We start from the raw sequence: 14772 nt of genomic DNA on the forward strand, positions 1-14772 counted from the left end.
TAGAAAGAAGCTTTTACCTGAAGCTGTATTTTACCCAACTTTTCTGTTGAGAAATGGAGCAGTGTCTTATGTTTCATGTCTTAAGTATTTCCATAACCACCAGTTTACCCAAAAAACTTTCTTACTTTTCAAGAGTCTGCTGAAATAATTAAAGGACACCTCTCTTCTTCCCCTTCCCTCCCCCCATTCTGTTTTAAAAGTATTTCTGAAAATGGAGGCTTACACATTTGTTAGACTTTCACTGTATAAAAATGTACAGTGGCTTTATTGACATGTACATTCCATTATGTTTACAGCTGCAAGATATGAGGCACACTCAGTATTGCACTTCATTAAAATTTCAGGCTCAAACATAACCCAGAAGTTTAAATGAAACTGCTGTTGTAATTTAATATTTCTTATACAGGACAAACATTGATACCTTTATATACAGTGTGATACTTGTTACATTTATGCCTTCCTAACACATTTTTTTATAACAGTCTAGGAAATAAACCAGAATATTCCTCTTTCCCATCCCCACTTGTGATGCGTTACAATTGTACAAGATTACAAAAAGTCAGTATACAATAATCAATATTTTTTCTTTCTCCTGAAAGCCAGCATCATTCATAGTCCACAGACACACAGATCCTTTAATAACAATTGTTTATTTGTAAATGTCCAATGTTTCCTAGCCGATGACTGTAATGGCCACATGCAAACACCTCACAAATTTTGATGTCTCGGTTCAAAAAATGTCAATATCTCACAGCAAGAATTATGTACATGGTATTTGGCATCCTTCTTGCACTGTAAATTGTTCCTTTTACCTGGGTTATGGAATGGTCCCATCCTCATCCCAGCTGGACTTTGTTTTCAGGACACTTGAGGGATGAGGGCACCTGTTTTGCTCTGGTTAAAAAAAGAATGCTAGTCTAAAAAGTGTGTGCATTTCTGCAAACCCCACAACCCAGAGCAAATTCTTCACCAGTGGGTGGATGGACAACATGAAGTGGACATTCTGTTCCTTCAAGTTGTTTACCTTTGGGACCTACAGTGAATTTAAGGATGATGGAAAAAAAAGAAAAGAATAGATTAATGCTTGCTGACTAGATCAAACTGCCATGTAATTGAAACCAATCAAATTCAAATTAAAAAAGACAAGAAGCTTTAGCTCATCAATACTGTGGAAGAAATTTGCACGAGCTAAGAGAAAAATTGCTAATAATGAACCAGAGTTACATTCTGCAGTAAACAATAATTCTAAGATTATAGCAGGAATCATAATTTGTTTACTTATTTTATGTAAATATCTTAACAAAAAGATCACACTTTTTACCCCAAGTCATTTACTAATATCAAATCAATATACAGCACGTGAACTTAGAAACTAAGACACTGGGGTAACAGTGTGCAGATAATGGCTACCTAAGTACCGATTCATCACTTAATAATGTGTTAATTTTATCAATAACACATCATTCTACATCTGGAGCCTGACCTGGTATAGGGAAATTAAAACGTCTTTATCAAAGTTGATAATGCTTAAATGATGAGTGCAATGACATTGCCAGAGAACAAAAAAAAACATGACCAAGAAAAGCAAATATCAATTAGAACTTGTTACTTATTTCAGAATTCAGTGTGGTAAATTTGCTTTGTCAAAGTCCTACCTGCAGGACAGTGTGGGAGCTCTTCTTTAGGGATGCTTGTCATTCTTTGGAAATCATCATGGCAAGCATTGCAAAAATGTGTTGTCCCAAAACAGAAAAAAACAGCAACTGAACAGCAGTAGCGACATTTGTATTCTAAGAAATCTGTACCGTGTTTGGGACACATCTGAACAAAGGAAAGTAAACACCAGTTAATGAAGTAGCCATGTTCTAACAATCCCAACAACATCGCTTTTACATTCTGTAGAATATATTAATAGTATACGATATTTTACAATACATGTAATTACAAATGACTGTGAATTATTGTACAGCCCAGATACTCAGAGTTTCAGAATGAAGTAAAAACATTAATAGACATTATTTACTCACCTGAGCCCTTGAAACATCAGAGCATGCACCACAAATAAGCTCTCTTGGATCATAATCATCTCCTTGTCCAGCCTCAGCATCACAACGAGCTTCACCACCGAAATATGCCTTAATTGCATAGAGAAATGATTGGATGTTAAACCAGAGACAATTATTCTTTTAACTGTTCTTTTCAGTTTAACCAATTCAATTTGTAATGACTAATTTGTAATGATGAATGACTGCCATTTCAGTGGTCTCCAATATTCTGGTCTTTTCTCAACTCTGTCTGTAGGTACATGGTTTTGAGGCACTCAGGCAATGCCCCTCAGTCTCAGCATGAGCAAGACCAAAAACTGCAACACACCCTGCTCTATGCAAGCAACTGTAAGGCTTTTGGAACAGTATTTGGATGCTCTATGAACCCTATGTCAGAACTAAGTAGCAGCTTGAGGTGAACAGGTACTGAAGGAAGTAGGTACTGCACCTTCTTATAAGTGGCCATTGACTCAAGGTGGTTTTGGTTTCTGAGCTGCTCTGTATATACACACTTGAGCTTTACTAGCTAAGATTCTATGTACATCTCATTAGCCCAACACTTGATTTTTAAAATTATGATTCTATAAAAAGCATATTTTCCTGCTTTTCTGCTCCATACACAATATATTAAACATATGTTCTACGAAATTACTTTTGAAATGGTAACATACATTTAATAAATAACGCCATACCTTTTTGCACTTGTAGCAAACATAATAAGCATATCTGTTCATAGCATAGCCAGCTGGGTCATTATAAAATCTAACACCTGGTGTTGTGATGGCCTCACTCTTGTGCAACCCTTCATACTCCAATCTCATTAGCGCTTTTCTCCTTACATCTTCATAGAGTTCTTTGATTGGATCAAGCAAATCTTTTAATACTGTGTGATTGATTTTGTTCTGAAATGTAAAAAAATGCTGATTAAAGTATCTTGCATCTTTATCCCAACAGCTACAATAATTTGTGTTATAGTCAGGCACAAATAGCACAGTAGATGTCATGAAAACATACAGGTCTGGGCAATGGACATTTCAAAACATGGCTGACATAGAAGGCACTCTATTCGCTGCAAAAATAGTATTCATGAATGTTTTTTCTGTGGCCTGTTGTGATATGGGAACATCAACCCTTCCAACAGACTAACAGCCAGGGAGGTGGTGAATAGTATATGAAGTATTCACCACAGCACAGGAATATTCCAATTGTGTATCTTTTGTTATCTTGGTTCTTTTTGGCTTACTGGTCAGCACTTAAGCATAATGACTGACAGTCCTCTATGGCACTTTATCAATTAGTGAGCACGAGCTACTGCCATAAATTACCACAACACAACTGGACAGAAGAACCATAGCATGCAGAATGCCTGACCATTCCCAAATTTTCTAGGGTGGGGTAAGGTGCTCTTCTTTCCAGCAGCTATCATATGCTTTTGTCTACAGCAATTTAAATTTTATAGAGTACAAGAAGAATTGTTAGTAACTTAGCTGAACTGAGTACATGTATTCTTCGGCTCTGCCCTCACACTGAAAAGCAAAGCAGCTTTAAAAGAGGTTAGTAAAATGGAGAATTACTGCTTCAAGACTGTGTGCTTTAAGATTACTTCTTCCCCTCCCCATCATCACCAAATACTGTGAATTTTCAAGCTGATGGTTACAAGAAAAAAACAATATTAAGACAATGTCTGGACTATGCTTTCTTTTTAAGAGGACACCTCAGGGAACAGTAGGAGAAGGTAAAAAGATTTATCAATGCTAGTCTTTCTATAGCAACGTGGAATTAAGACGACAAGTCATATATAACTCATTCATACTGTAACAAGCAATACAGTATTAACAAAAAAAAAAAAAAAGGAAAAGCAAAGTATCAGGTAAGTTTCTTGACTTTGGCAGACACACAGCTCATTTACCTTGCAAATTGGGCAGGACATAAACCCGAAAGTTATCCTTGGCCCAAGCCATCTGTTTTCTAGTACTCGTTGACAGCATTGCAAATGGAAAACATGGCTGCAGTCCAGCTTTAGAAAAGAGTACGTGTAAGTGAATATTGAAGTTACATTAACCACTAAAGTAGTAGTTTGCTTTAAGTGGCAACATATATCAATTCCAATATTAACTTAAAATCCTAGAAGATCCCTATTTTCTTCTTAACAACGAGAAAGAACATAAAATGAGCATTAAAATCATAACCACTCCAAGATCACCTACAGCTATATGAAATACATGTGAATTATATCCATTAATTACCTCAGTTGTTTTCCTCCTTTATAAAATACCATGTATTTTAATAAAGTAGACTAAATTGATCCAATCTGCTTTCTTGAAATAGAATGCCAGACAAAAAGAAAGCTTTTTAAGTAGCTTAACTATTGTTATGATGTCTGTTTTCAAATTTTGAAGAGCATAATTTGAAAGACTTTATATTTTCACTTCCTTCATACTACACGTTACAATCATACTAGTAATCTCTTAAAAGGGGAAACAAACATAAAACCTGGATAGCTGGTGCTGCTGAAAGTGCTTCAGTAAAGCAGATCATGCACATGTCATCAGCATCCTGTTTAAGAGTTGTAGCATTTTTATCACAGCCATGCAGGCACGGCAAGCAGTGCTCTTCGTTCTTAACGCCTCCACAGGGGTGACCGCAGGGGTGTGTCTTGCTGCAGGCAATCTTAGCATACTCCTAAGCAAATTTAAAGTAAAGAGTTAATCATCTTTTCTCCTCCACTGAGTGTTCTGACAGTGTTGCTTTTTGAAGGACTGCTGGCCCGTGCAATAAACTGAGATGGAAGAATCATTTATATTGTCTGCTGCTGCCTCAGGTACTTGGGAAAAGCTGAACGTTGTGTACTTGAAATAACAATGTTTCCTTTGTTTACCTGCATTGCTCCTGAAAGCAAATGGCTTAATGAAACCATAATATAAAACTTGCAATAGAAAGAGAACTGTTCTTTGATCCTCTGTGTGCTTTTCATATATTGAGTGCTTCCTGCATAAACATTGCTGACCCTGTATTAACAGCCTTTAAGATATCTGCAGATTTTGGAGAAGTTTCAAGTAAGTCACTCATAAGAAGAATACATTATAAGCTAATCATTAATCAGCATAAAGCAACTTTACATGGAAATGGACTTTTAACTACCTCTAATTCCCATCCCTAATAAATAGAAAACTAATAAAAGCTACCCAGAAGCTAACAACAAATTGAACTGAATTTAAGTAACATTAATATCATGTCTTCATAGGCTGAGAAAGAAAAAAAGATGACCAATTTGCTTCACTTAGAAATAACTAAGGTGAGATAAGAAACTGGTTATGATTTGGCCCTCTGCCAATTACACCCACTGTAGGTCACACAAACACTCAGGATATGTGGATACAGATGACAAACCTGGCCAAGTCTTAAATATTGTACACTCACATAATACACGGACTGTTGGGCAAACTCTTTTTATCGAGCTTTCCGGTGCATTTGACTTCACACTGACAGGGTGCATTTTACTTTATAATTGCAAGGCTGTTGTGAAAACTTGAGATACTTTTGACGATAATAATGAAACTACCCAGTATGTTAGTTGACTATTAGTGTAATTAAAATAAACATTTACAAACTCAGAAGTATTTGAATGGTAATATTCAATATTAAACGTTTTCATATGAAAGATCTGATTTTAAACAGTCTACAGGGATAAACAAGGTTTATACAAAATAAGAAGCCCAATTCATCCTATGATCTCTTATATTTATGTAATTAATGATGATTGGTACTTGCTAATACACACCTGGCAGTCTGTATCAGAACAAACACTTCCCACTGCTGATAATTCAGTTCCACTCCTACATCCACAGAACCGACATGCTTCAGAACTGCTGGTGGTTGGTTTGCCTACGGCCACAAGAGAGAACAATATCAAAAATTTTCTAATGAAACACAAGGGACTGATACTCTATTAGACATCCAAGCAGCAGTCACAGAAAACAACCAGAAATCCAACGGTTCTTATGCAGCTAAACTATTTTACTTTTATTAACAAACATTTAAAAACATTGCTCTAAAGCAGGAGAAAATCCCAATAATCAGGATAAAGCAAGCAGTAACAGTTGTGTTTTACCTGTCTGTTCTCTAAACTCCACCATAGCCTTCATAGTTTTAGAATCTGCTAATGCCATCAGCCAGAAAAGTTTGGTCCTACCACATCCCTCATGGAGATCAACTTTGATAGCTTCTTCTTCTTCTTTGAACACCTGTCAAGTTAACCAAACACATACTAAATAGCATGTTTACTTAGAGCATGGACGTGTCTCTGTTATATTTGTTGCTATTTCTTTGGATTTACACTAGGCATTTTAAAGATTCTGTGGAGATTGTCTACTGCAAGCTGTTTTGCTTTTATATGTTCCATAACTTGTACATATTGCGGATATGCAGGACAAAGGTTTCATGCTTTTAGAAGTAAAAATGAATAAAATTAACTCCTGATCTAACATGGTGGAGAAACAATAGTGTAGCAATACTAAGAATAGAGCTGCACATTTTTTTCTGATTTAGTAAATACAGAACTTGGACTTCATAATTCCTACCCAACACATCCAGTAGGCTACAGAACATTAAAAGCACAAGATAACATCAGAAATATCTTCACATAACCATGCTAGTAGTTTATCAAAGCAACACTGAGAACAGGGCTCTTAATAAGATGTACTATAGAATAACAATTATAGAAGTGTGTAATATTAGTATTTTTGACTTCCATATAAATACACTTTGACAATGAGGAAAACAAAGTTTTTGCAAAATAAAAAAAATTGCATGAGATCCTTAGGGAATTTCATGCGGTCTCTTTCTTTGCTCCTTATGCCAAGCTTTGAAGGCAGTTCTGTTTGCATTTGTTTCACCTGCAATGCAATAAAAGTTAGCATTTTCCCAGGCACGGATGTATACAATTCACTTTAATTCTTACTAGAATCAGAAAAAAACCCCCCTAATTTCTTCACGAAGGATTCACATAAGCACAACTCAGTAACTTACAGGCTGTCCTTTCTGGAGGGGAGAGAAAATACATCAAAGAGGTATGTATGACTAAGTTGGACAACGAACAGGAAGCAAACAGAAAACAGGACAGAGGGAACATGACAGAATTATAATTCAGTTTGAGAGGCTTAACATATGAGATGCAAAGGTAAAAGTGGTGAATAAAGACCAGAAGTTTAAACATGCTTTTAGAAGTAAATAGGAACATCTGGTAAGTAGCTATTTTGGACAGATTAACAGGAAAAATGTGAGGTTTTCTATGAGATAAGAACTTACTTTTTATCAACTGTAATCTGAACAGGCTATATAGGAGAAATCAGAAAAATGAATGAGACTAGACTGTGCTGTGCCATGACAGAAGAGTAGACATAAAATGATCTTAGGATGATGAAACAGAAAAATTTCAAAGAGGATTGCAAAGAGTCTGGCTAAGAAATAGAAGATAATAGACACACATGGAAGTGCCAGGCTGAGACTACACTGCAAATGCTGTGGCACCAGAGAGGAGTGTTTCACTGGAGAGTGAAACTCAGTACCAAAGGTTTGATGTTTATATCACACATGCTCTAGACCAGCTGATCCCTTGCTGAACGACCATTAGCAATGTGTCTCTGCATTTATCTTTTGATTTACTTTTAATTTCACCTGGAAACAATCCAATTCATGCACTCCAAGGCTGCTCAATAATAGAAAACATTGTACTTTAAGGAGATATGATCATCTCCTTTAAAAACCCATTCTTGAACATAATTAAAAAGTAATATAGATGCATTGTAGGAGAGGGAGAAGAGGACTGAGTTCCATTGAAGTAACTTTATTAATGACATTTATTATTTTAATCTTTGTACAAATATAAGTAGTCAGAGGGGAAGGGAAAAAAAAAGATCACAAAAAAACCATAAATGAGAAATAGTGGCAGGAAAGAGGAAATGTTCAATAATTCCAGAAGTAAAGGCATCTTCAACATTAATTTCAATGACAAAAAGAAAAGATGCAAAGAAAATGGTAGTTTCAATTTTAGAGATGAAAAGGATAAAAGAATACCAAAGAAGAATACTAATTAGCAGAGTACTCAGCAAGTTATAAAAACTCATATCTAGTCAAAGTTTCAATCTTAAAAACAAACCCAAAAGAAGTAAAGAAGTTTTCAAGCTTATGGATAGGTCAACATTTATCTGTGAAAACACAGTGAAAGCTAGAGGAATATTGAAAAATAAGAGAAGACTCATAGAGGAACCAGTAGGAATATTTGCGGTCAAATTATCTTCCTGGATATTAAAAAGGAATACACATACATTAGAAATGAAAGGGTTGACAAACACTGACTCGTATGACAGAAGTAGCAAAGGAGATAAAATTTAACGAATAAAGAATCAACATATACTTAAGAAAGTCTATGCAGTTTCTAAATTCTTCTAAGAAAGCGTTCCTAAGCAATGTTAAACAAGAGAGAAAAAGCTGATGTAGCGTAAGAACTAGAACTAGGAACTACTGCAAGATTTTCTAATCTTTGTAAAAGATAAAGGACAGGAGAATGTAACCAAAGACAACTAAAGAGAATTAACTGGAAGCCCATCTATCCTGTCTCCAAAATAAAACAAAACACCCTTTTCAGATTCAGTATTTGCTACTACCTTTTGGTTATATTTTATGTGGGGAGATGGACACAATGATGCAAGGCACACAACACGGGGCCATGTATATACTCTACCTGTCTCTGGTGAGTTTTTGTTCGCCGATGGAGATGAAGGAATCGGTCACAGTCTGTGCACAAATTCCCACAGACATTACATAAAATGATTGCAGCAGTTTCACCATCATCATGGTTATCGCACATTGGCTGAGAGGAAAAAAAAAAGTAATTCCACTTTATTAAGTCCTTCACTTCCTTTCAGCATGTTTTTATTCTCCCCTCAGTCACACACCCCCACACCTCCCTTCCAATCTATAAAAGCAGATAAAGAGCTTGTTTGGACTATTAATGCTATCTTTAAAATAATCAGTATTTGAACAATTTTTCCTTGACACAAACCCCCTCAATTTATGACATCAGTTTTTCTGATACTCTTCATCTCATATTTTGTGTGATGCACCAAAAATGTGTTTTTCAACAACAGAGTTGAGACATCACTTTCAACTAGTCTGAGAAGAGGTTGATGTGGTTACAATAGGTTATGGGCATGTTAACAGGGAAGTTCAGAGACATGAGTACTCGCGTCAGTCAACAGGCATGATATTTACCCTTCATTACTTTAATATAGTATGTTTACTCTTTTCAAACATCTAAACAAAGCTGTAGGTCATCCATACCTCAGAGACAGTATGGTTGAAGTAACAGACTTCAAAATACATCATAAAATTAAGTTGCTCTACTGATAGAAATTTTTTTTAAATTCACCAAGGTTGTGTTTTGCAATTCAAAATATCCCCACAAATAGACTTCAACAACTGATTTTGACTATGCACATGTCCAAGAACAAGTTTCCATTGTAATACCAGACCATGTAGTTTCCATGATACTCTCATGCAACTTAGAACAGAGATCTTTCACAGCAGTTCTGGTAAGGAGATACACAGCTCACCTCAACATTTGAATGTCCTAATGTGAAACAGGATTGGGGAATTTCAGGCTGGCTTCAGCAGCCTGAATACCTGCTTGACAATGTCTTGGCTGCTCCTCTGACATCTCCAAAACCCCTGACTTTCTTAATCACCTCAGAAACCTCTGTGTTTGCTTCCTTCTCAGCAGAGTTTTATTCCTTGTTGCTGCAACTCTATGCCTCCTGTATTCTGTTTTTACCTACACTGAACTGCTTTGGATGCTTCTTTGCTCTAACTATGCTTGGTTGCTATTGCACACCCTTCCCTTGCTTCCCACATGGATCCACTGAACCAAGATATACAGAGGTCTGCTTCATTACTGTGCTCTTTCTTAAATGGTATTAATGAAAAATGACAAGCTTTTTGTCAACTGAAAAGTATGGACAAAATCATATTCCATATCAAATTTATAAAAATCCTCTGAGTCAATGGTAGTTTTACTAAATTCAGTTAGAGGGAGTTTCTCCCTGGGGTAGTCATTCTCTAGTGAGATGGGAAGAGGAAGCTAAATTACAAAGTAGTAGTCATTGAGTAACACAAAGTAATTGATTTTATTTCACGACAGGGATTAAGACAAAAAGAAAAAGCTCTGATAGAGGGTTCTGTACGAACTGAGTCAAGCTACTAAAAAACTCATCCCACAGATGTTAGGAAGGCCTTGTTTCATCCTGAATACTGGCAAAATTGCAACATTATTGCTTTAAGTTGGAATTTCTGTTTTCTGAGCAGTGCTTATCTAGACTAAGATGGAAGAAAATGGAGAAAGGCCTAGTTTACCATTTTCTATCATTATTCTAAATTCTTTGATGAGTGAATGTATCAAAATAAACACAAAACCGTATGATTTTCAGTCTCACCATCTGTTTCTGTTGCCCATCCTTCCCCATCCATCTTCCTGAGGATAGTCTATCAACATGATCCTGATCAAGTACACAGAGGGATGCTAAGGCCAGCCACAACTATTGAAAGGCAAGGTAGAATTAAATGTCTTAGACATATTAAAATCAAATCAAATTAAAATCAAACTGAAAAGATAAACTTTTAATATAAGAATATCACTATTATCTGCAAACTCTATTATTATTATCTGAAGCCTGCTCATACAATGCATATTGATTTTCCAAAATAAGTCAGGAACACAATAAAGCTTATTTAGCTTTAGGCAACTACCTTTTTTCTTTCAGGTATGTCACTTTGTGATTATAAATACTGTAGTCAGTGCACAAGAAAGAACAAGTGGAGAAAGGTCAACCAAAGCACATTATGAAGAAATGACAAATAAAGACTTGCACATTGCTCCCAAACATTGCAGGCTTTGGGGAAGAAGAAATTCAAGGACACAGACTAATAAAAACAAAATCAACCCCAAAAACAGCCATCCAAAAACTTCAGCTCAGTGAGACTGGTTTCCCTGTTCCCTCCTCACTGCACAGGGCAATTGGCATTACCTAGAAAAGGGTTCTGAGCTAATTAGTCCAAGGAAGCTTTTCTTTCTTCTCCACTACCTACAGTGAAATCCTGAACAGATGAGCTACATTAGGATGATCTGTCGGTGTAAATAAAACTGAAAGGCATTTGACAGCTGCGTTTTGGAACAATCTTTAATGAAACATTTGATTTGAATAAAATTGTTTTTGTTAAGAAACTTTACTGGACTCTCCTCAGAAAGCCCACATCTCCATGACAGAACTACAGTCAGTCACAGGAGCAGCTGGGCTGACATTCAGGACTCCTCTAAGACCTGAATAAACGAATATGATGACTGCAGAAGCCAGTGGTAGTCTGAGACTCTGACCTCCAGAAAGCAGAGACCATATGAGTAACAAAAATGATGAAAAGAACACCTGGTTGAACAGCAGCCTTTTAAGAAGGAAAATAACAGGGGTGTCAAATACTTGTAAAAGTTAAAAAAAGTTTGCAGTTTGCATGTAATTATTAAGCTTGAGAAGCTAAAATCTGTACTCCTTACGACAGCAGGAATGTCAAAATTTACAAATATGCTTTTCATAGTATTTCAAGCAATCTGTTAAGGTTAAAGTAGTCCTTTAGCTCCTATAAAATATTCACAAAGTAAAGAGCAAGGAAAGAAAACCACCAGGTTACACCATGTCAGTAATAATGGGCTCAGCAAATATTTTTTGAGACAAACACCAGCGAAGCTTAGCTTAATTGTCCCAGAGAACATCTGTTACAGTGTTTTCTTAATAGCCTTGAGATGTGGCAGCTGATTACCTAGAAGTCAAACCACTTATAGTAAATACATATAGTGCAATTTTCCACAAAGATGACCTCAGATTTAGTGTAAGGCAAGTGTGACAAACTTCAAGTAGAATTATTTAAAGAATAAACCCCCAAATGTATGCAGGCATCACACTTATTCCTCATTACTTCTGAGATTCCAAAGATGCACATTCAATTCTAATTCAGTTCTGACTTGTGTATTTCTGACATACAAGAAGGTTCTTGAATGGGCTCCTGCTGCACATTTACAATGAACTAATGCTAAGTTTGGTGAAGTTCTTACTCTGGTTGTTGCAATGCACCTCACAGGTGATCTGTACTCTTCTTCCATTTTGGTCAGAGCTATGATGGTTTCAGCAATAGCATTCTTTGTCACACGTGACCAAGCTTCTGACAGATGACCCTGTTAAAGAGGAAACTCCATTTACTACAGCTCTTATTAATATTAAGAGCAACTAAAATTGTAATTAGAACTGCTACAAAACATAAGGTTAGTATCTCAAAGTTAGAACAGAGAAAGAGAAAATCAGGGATGACTTTGATAAATTAGGTGTTTTCACAGAATTATTTGTGTTGGAAGGGATCTTCAAGATCATCTAGCTCCAACACCTTTGGAATAGGCAGGGACACCTTCCACTAGATGAGGTTCCCCAAAGTCCCATCTAACCTGGCCTTGATTTGCAAATCAGACAGATCTGGTAAAAATTAACCCTCAAATACTGAGGTAAGTGATTGAGGCTGTCTCTGAGCAACTACTGGAATAATTAACTTGGAATAGGTAGACAGCATACGATTTGAAGAACAGAAAGTCCTTTTGCTAAAGTGTACCCCCACCCCACTGGAGAAAGAAAAATGCAAAGCTGGAGCAGGGGTAAGTGACTGTAACCAGCATACAGATCACAATTGGGTTCCTATTAGCTTCATGTGCCTAGCTCAGACTCCTGAATATACTCCACAGTTCCTGTATTAGAAAGAAATAAAGAGGAGTACACAGCAAACATCAGAACCACAGCATACTTTCCAAGCTTTAATATTCTAAGTCTATGGCACTGACTCATACTCTCAAGTTTCTGATTCAGAGGCTGCTGCATCCATCAATTCTTAACGTTATCTCTAAAGTTTTAACTTCATGCAGAAGGTGACACATAATTGAGATCCACTGGACTCTAAGAAGGAAGCTACAGTGACTAACTCAGATCCAGGTACTTGCACATTGCAAATGGTGAACAAGTTATGTGAAAGGAACCACATTTGTAATTCTTATGAAGAGGATAGTTAGACTGATGCCACCTTGCTGATAATTAGCAGCTCTAGAAAGCCTCAAAAGTTTTCTAACACAGACAGACTTGAATTGTAAGTCTTTTCAATTGTGAGATTCTAAAATCTTGTTATCAGAATCAACAGTAGCAATTGCAGAGAACTCTCATCCAGCTTTATCAACTTTGAGAAGGAACCTCCTTAATCTAAACACAATGAATGGTTTAGAAAATAGGACTCTCATCTTGAAGATACTGAAAAACCTTTCAAAGAGTATTCACAGAAAAAAAATCTGGGTCATTTAGAGCATCTCACTGAAATAGATGCAGAATTAAGGGAAACAAAAACAACCTCCCAACTAAATTCCTTTCCCAAAAACATATACAAAACCTTTTTTTCTTTTCTCAGTATTGCTTCTGGGAAATAGCTAATTCACTTTTCATCAATTTTTCTGCCAAAAAAATTACCTGAAGCAGAACTATGGTAAATTTAAGCCCAAATAAATAAAGTAACAAGTAACTATAAATGTAGATTCCAGTAACTGAAGGAAGTCAATCTCAACCAGAAAATTCATACAGTAAGTCTACATACAGTTACATGTAAACAATGCTATTATTTTACTTCACAGGTAAGTTTTACTTGTCAATTGAAGTTCTGAATGCTTAAGATTTAAAAATTAAACTTTAAAGTTAATAATGTTAGAAAATAACCCCCAATTATTGTTTACCTCTTAAATTTCTAGTATAAGCAACTTATTAAAAAGCTTATTTCAAAACTGGATTTCTGTTTAGTGGAATCAGAACTCAGTTGCTACTGCTCTTAACCCTTGACTCTATCCAGAAAACTGTATGAGATTTTTTTCTTCAGACCAACTCACATTTAACAGCTCAATCTGATATTAACTCTAACAAAAGTAATAAAAGTTGTACTTTTTATTATCAGAAATATTTTAGTATCATCCACATTTGAAGGATAGACACTCACTGCTGCCATGTCTTTAATGAGTTTAATGATGATCTCTGAAATCTGTGGAGGTGTTGATCCCTTCATCCACCAATGACTTTCACCTCGCCGAATATAGCTGCAAAGGATAAATGGTAATAGACTCATATAATATATATAATGGAAATAAACGCAAGTAATTAGTTAGGATTTGTCAAAATCCAGCACAAATAAATAGTGTACATACTCAGCATACAGTAGGTTGTAGTTTGTTACATATTTTTAAACAAACCTGGAATTGAAGATCATTGGAAGTGTGACTGTAGTAACTCCTTTGCCTGCAGTAGTGCCAGCTGTCCCTGTGATAGTAGTTCCTTTGGCTTTTAGCTGTACAGTGAGAGCTTTGGCAATGCATCCCAAAAACATGTCCAAGATACCTAGTTTGTTCCAATCTCCTTTTTCTGTTGAATGAATTATATCACTTATATCCGCTGGTGGAAGAGACTTCACCCCTATAATACTTGCGAGGCGACTGGGGGTTACCTCAGGCAAAACACGCCTCAGTAATGATGTTACCTGGAGGAAAAAATAATCAGAACACCACAATTCTTACCAAGACAGCTGGAGTTTTCAAGCAAAATCAAATAAAGTCCTT

At 36.1% G+C, this 14772-nt stretch overlaps 1 protein-coding gene across 13 annotated transcripts in view; it reads right to left on the minus strand.

Annotated features, from left to right (window-relative positions):
• Positions 1 to 226: 226 nt before the first annotated feature.
• Positions 227 to 14772, minus strand: part of MYCBP2 (MYC binding protein 2) — a 172254-nt gene continuing 157708 nt past the window's right edge. For all 13 annotated transcript variants that reach the window (XM_088159784.1, XM_088159789.1, XM_088159793.1 and 10 more), the window contains 13 exons: positions 14410 to 14693; positions 14160 to 14256; positions 12202 to 12321; positions 10535 to 10636; positions 8788 to 8916; positions 6157 to 6289; positions 5827 to 5930; positions 4539 to 4727; positions 3955 to 4062; positions 2738 to 2947; positions 2028 to 2135; positions 1656 to 1821; positions 227 to 1033 (listed from right to left, as the gene is read on the minus strand). In XM_088159784.1, the coding sequence (XP_088015910.1) occupies positions 918 to 1033; positions 1656 to 1821; positions 2028 to 2135; positions 2738 to 2947; positions 3955 to 4062; positions 4539 to 4727; positions 5827 to 5930; positions 6157 to 6289; positions 8788 to 8916; positions 10535 to 10636; positions 12202 to 12321; positions 14160 to 14256; positions 14410 to 14693 (1866 nt within the window). In that variant the 3' untranslated portion in view covers positions 227 to 917. The remainder of the gene's footprint in view (positions 1034 to 1655; positions 1822 to 2027; positions 2136 to 2737; positions 2948 to 3954; positions 4063 to 4538; positions 4728 to 5826; positions 5931 to 6156; positions 6290 to 8787; positions 8917 to 10534; positions 10637 to 12201; positions 12322 to 14159; positions 14257 to 14409; positions 14694 to 14772) is intronic.

The sequence above is a fragment of the Sturnus vulgaris genome, chromosome 2 (assembly GCF_052056855.1).
Source record: "Sturnus vulgaris isolate bStuVul1 chromosome 2, bStuVul1.hap1, whole genome shotgun sequence".
NCBI classification, from domain to species: Eukaryota; Metazoa; Chordata; class Aves; order Passeriformes; family Sturnidae; genus Sturnus; species Sturnus vulgaris.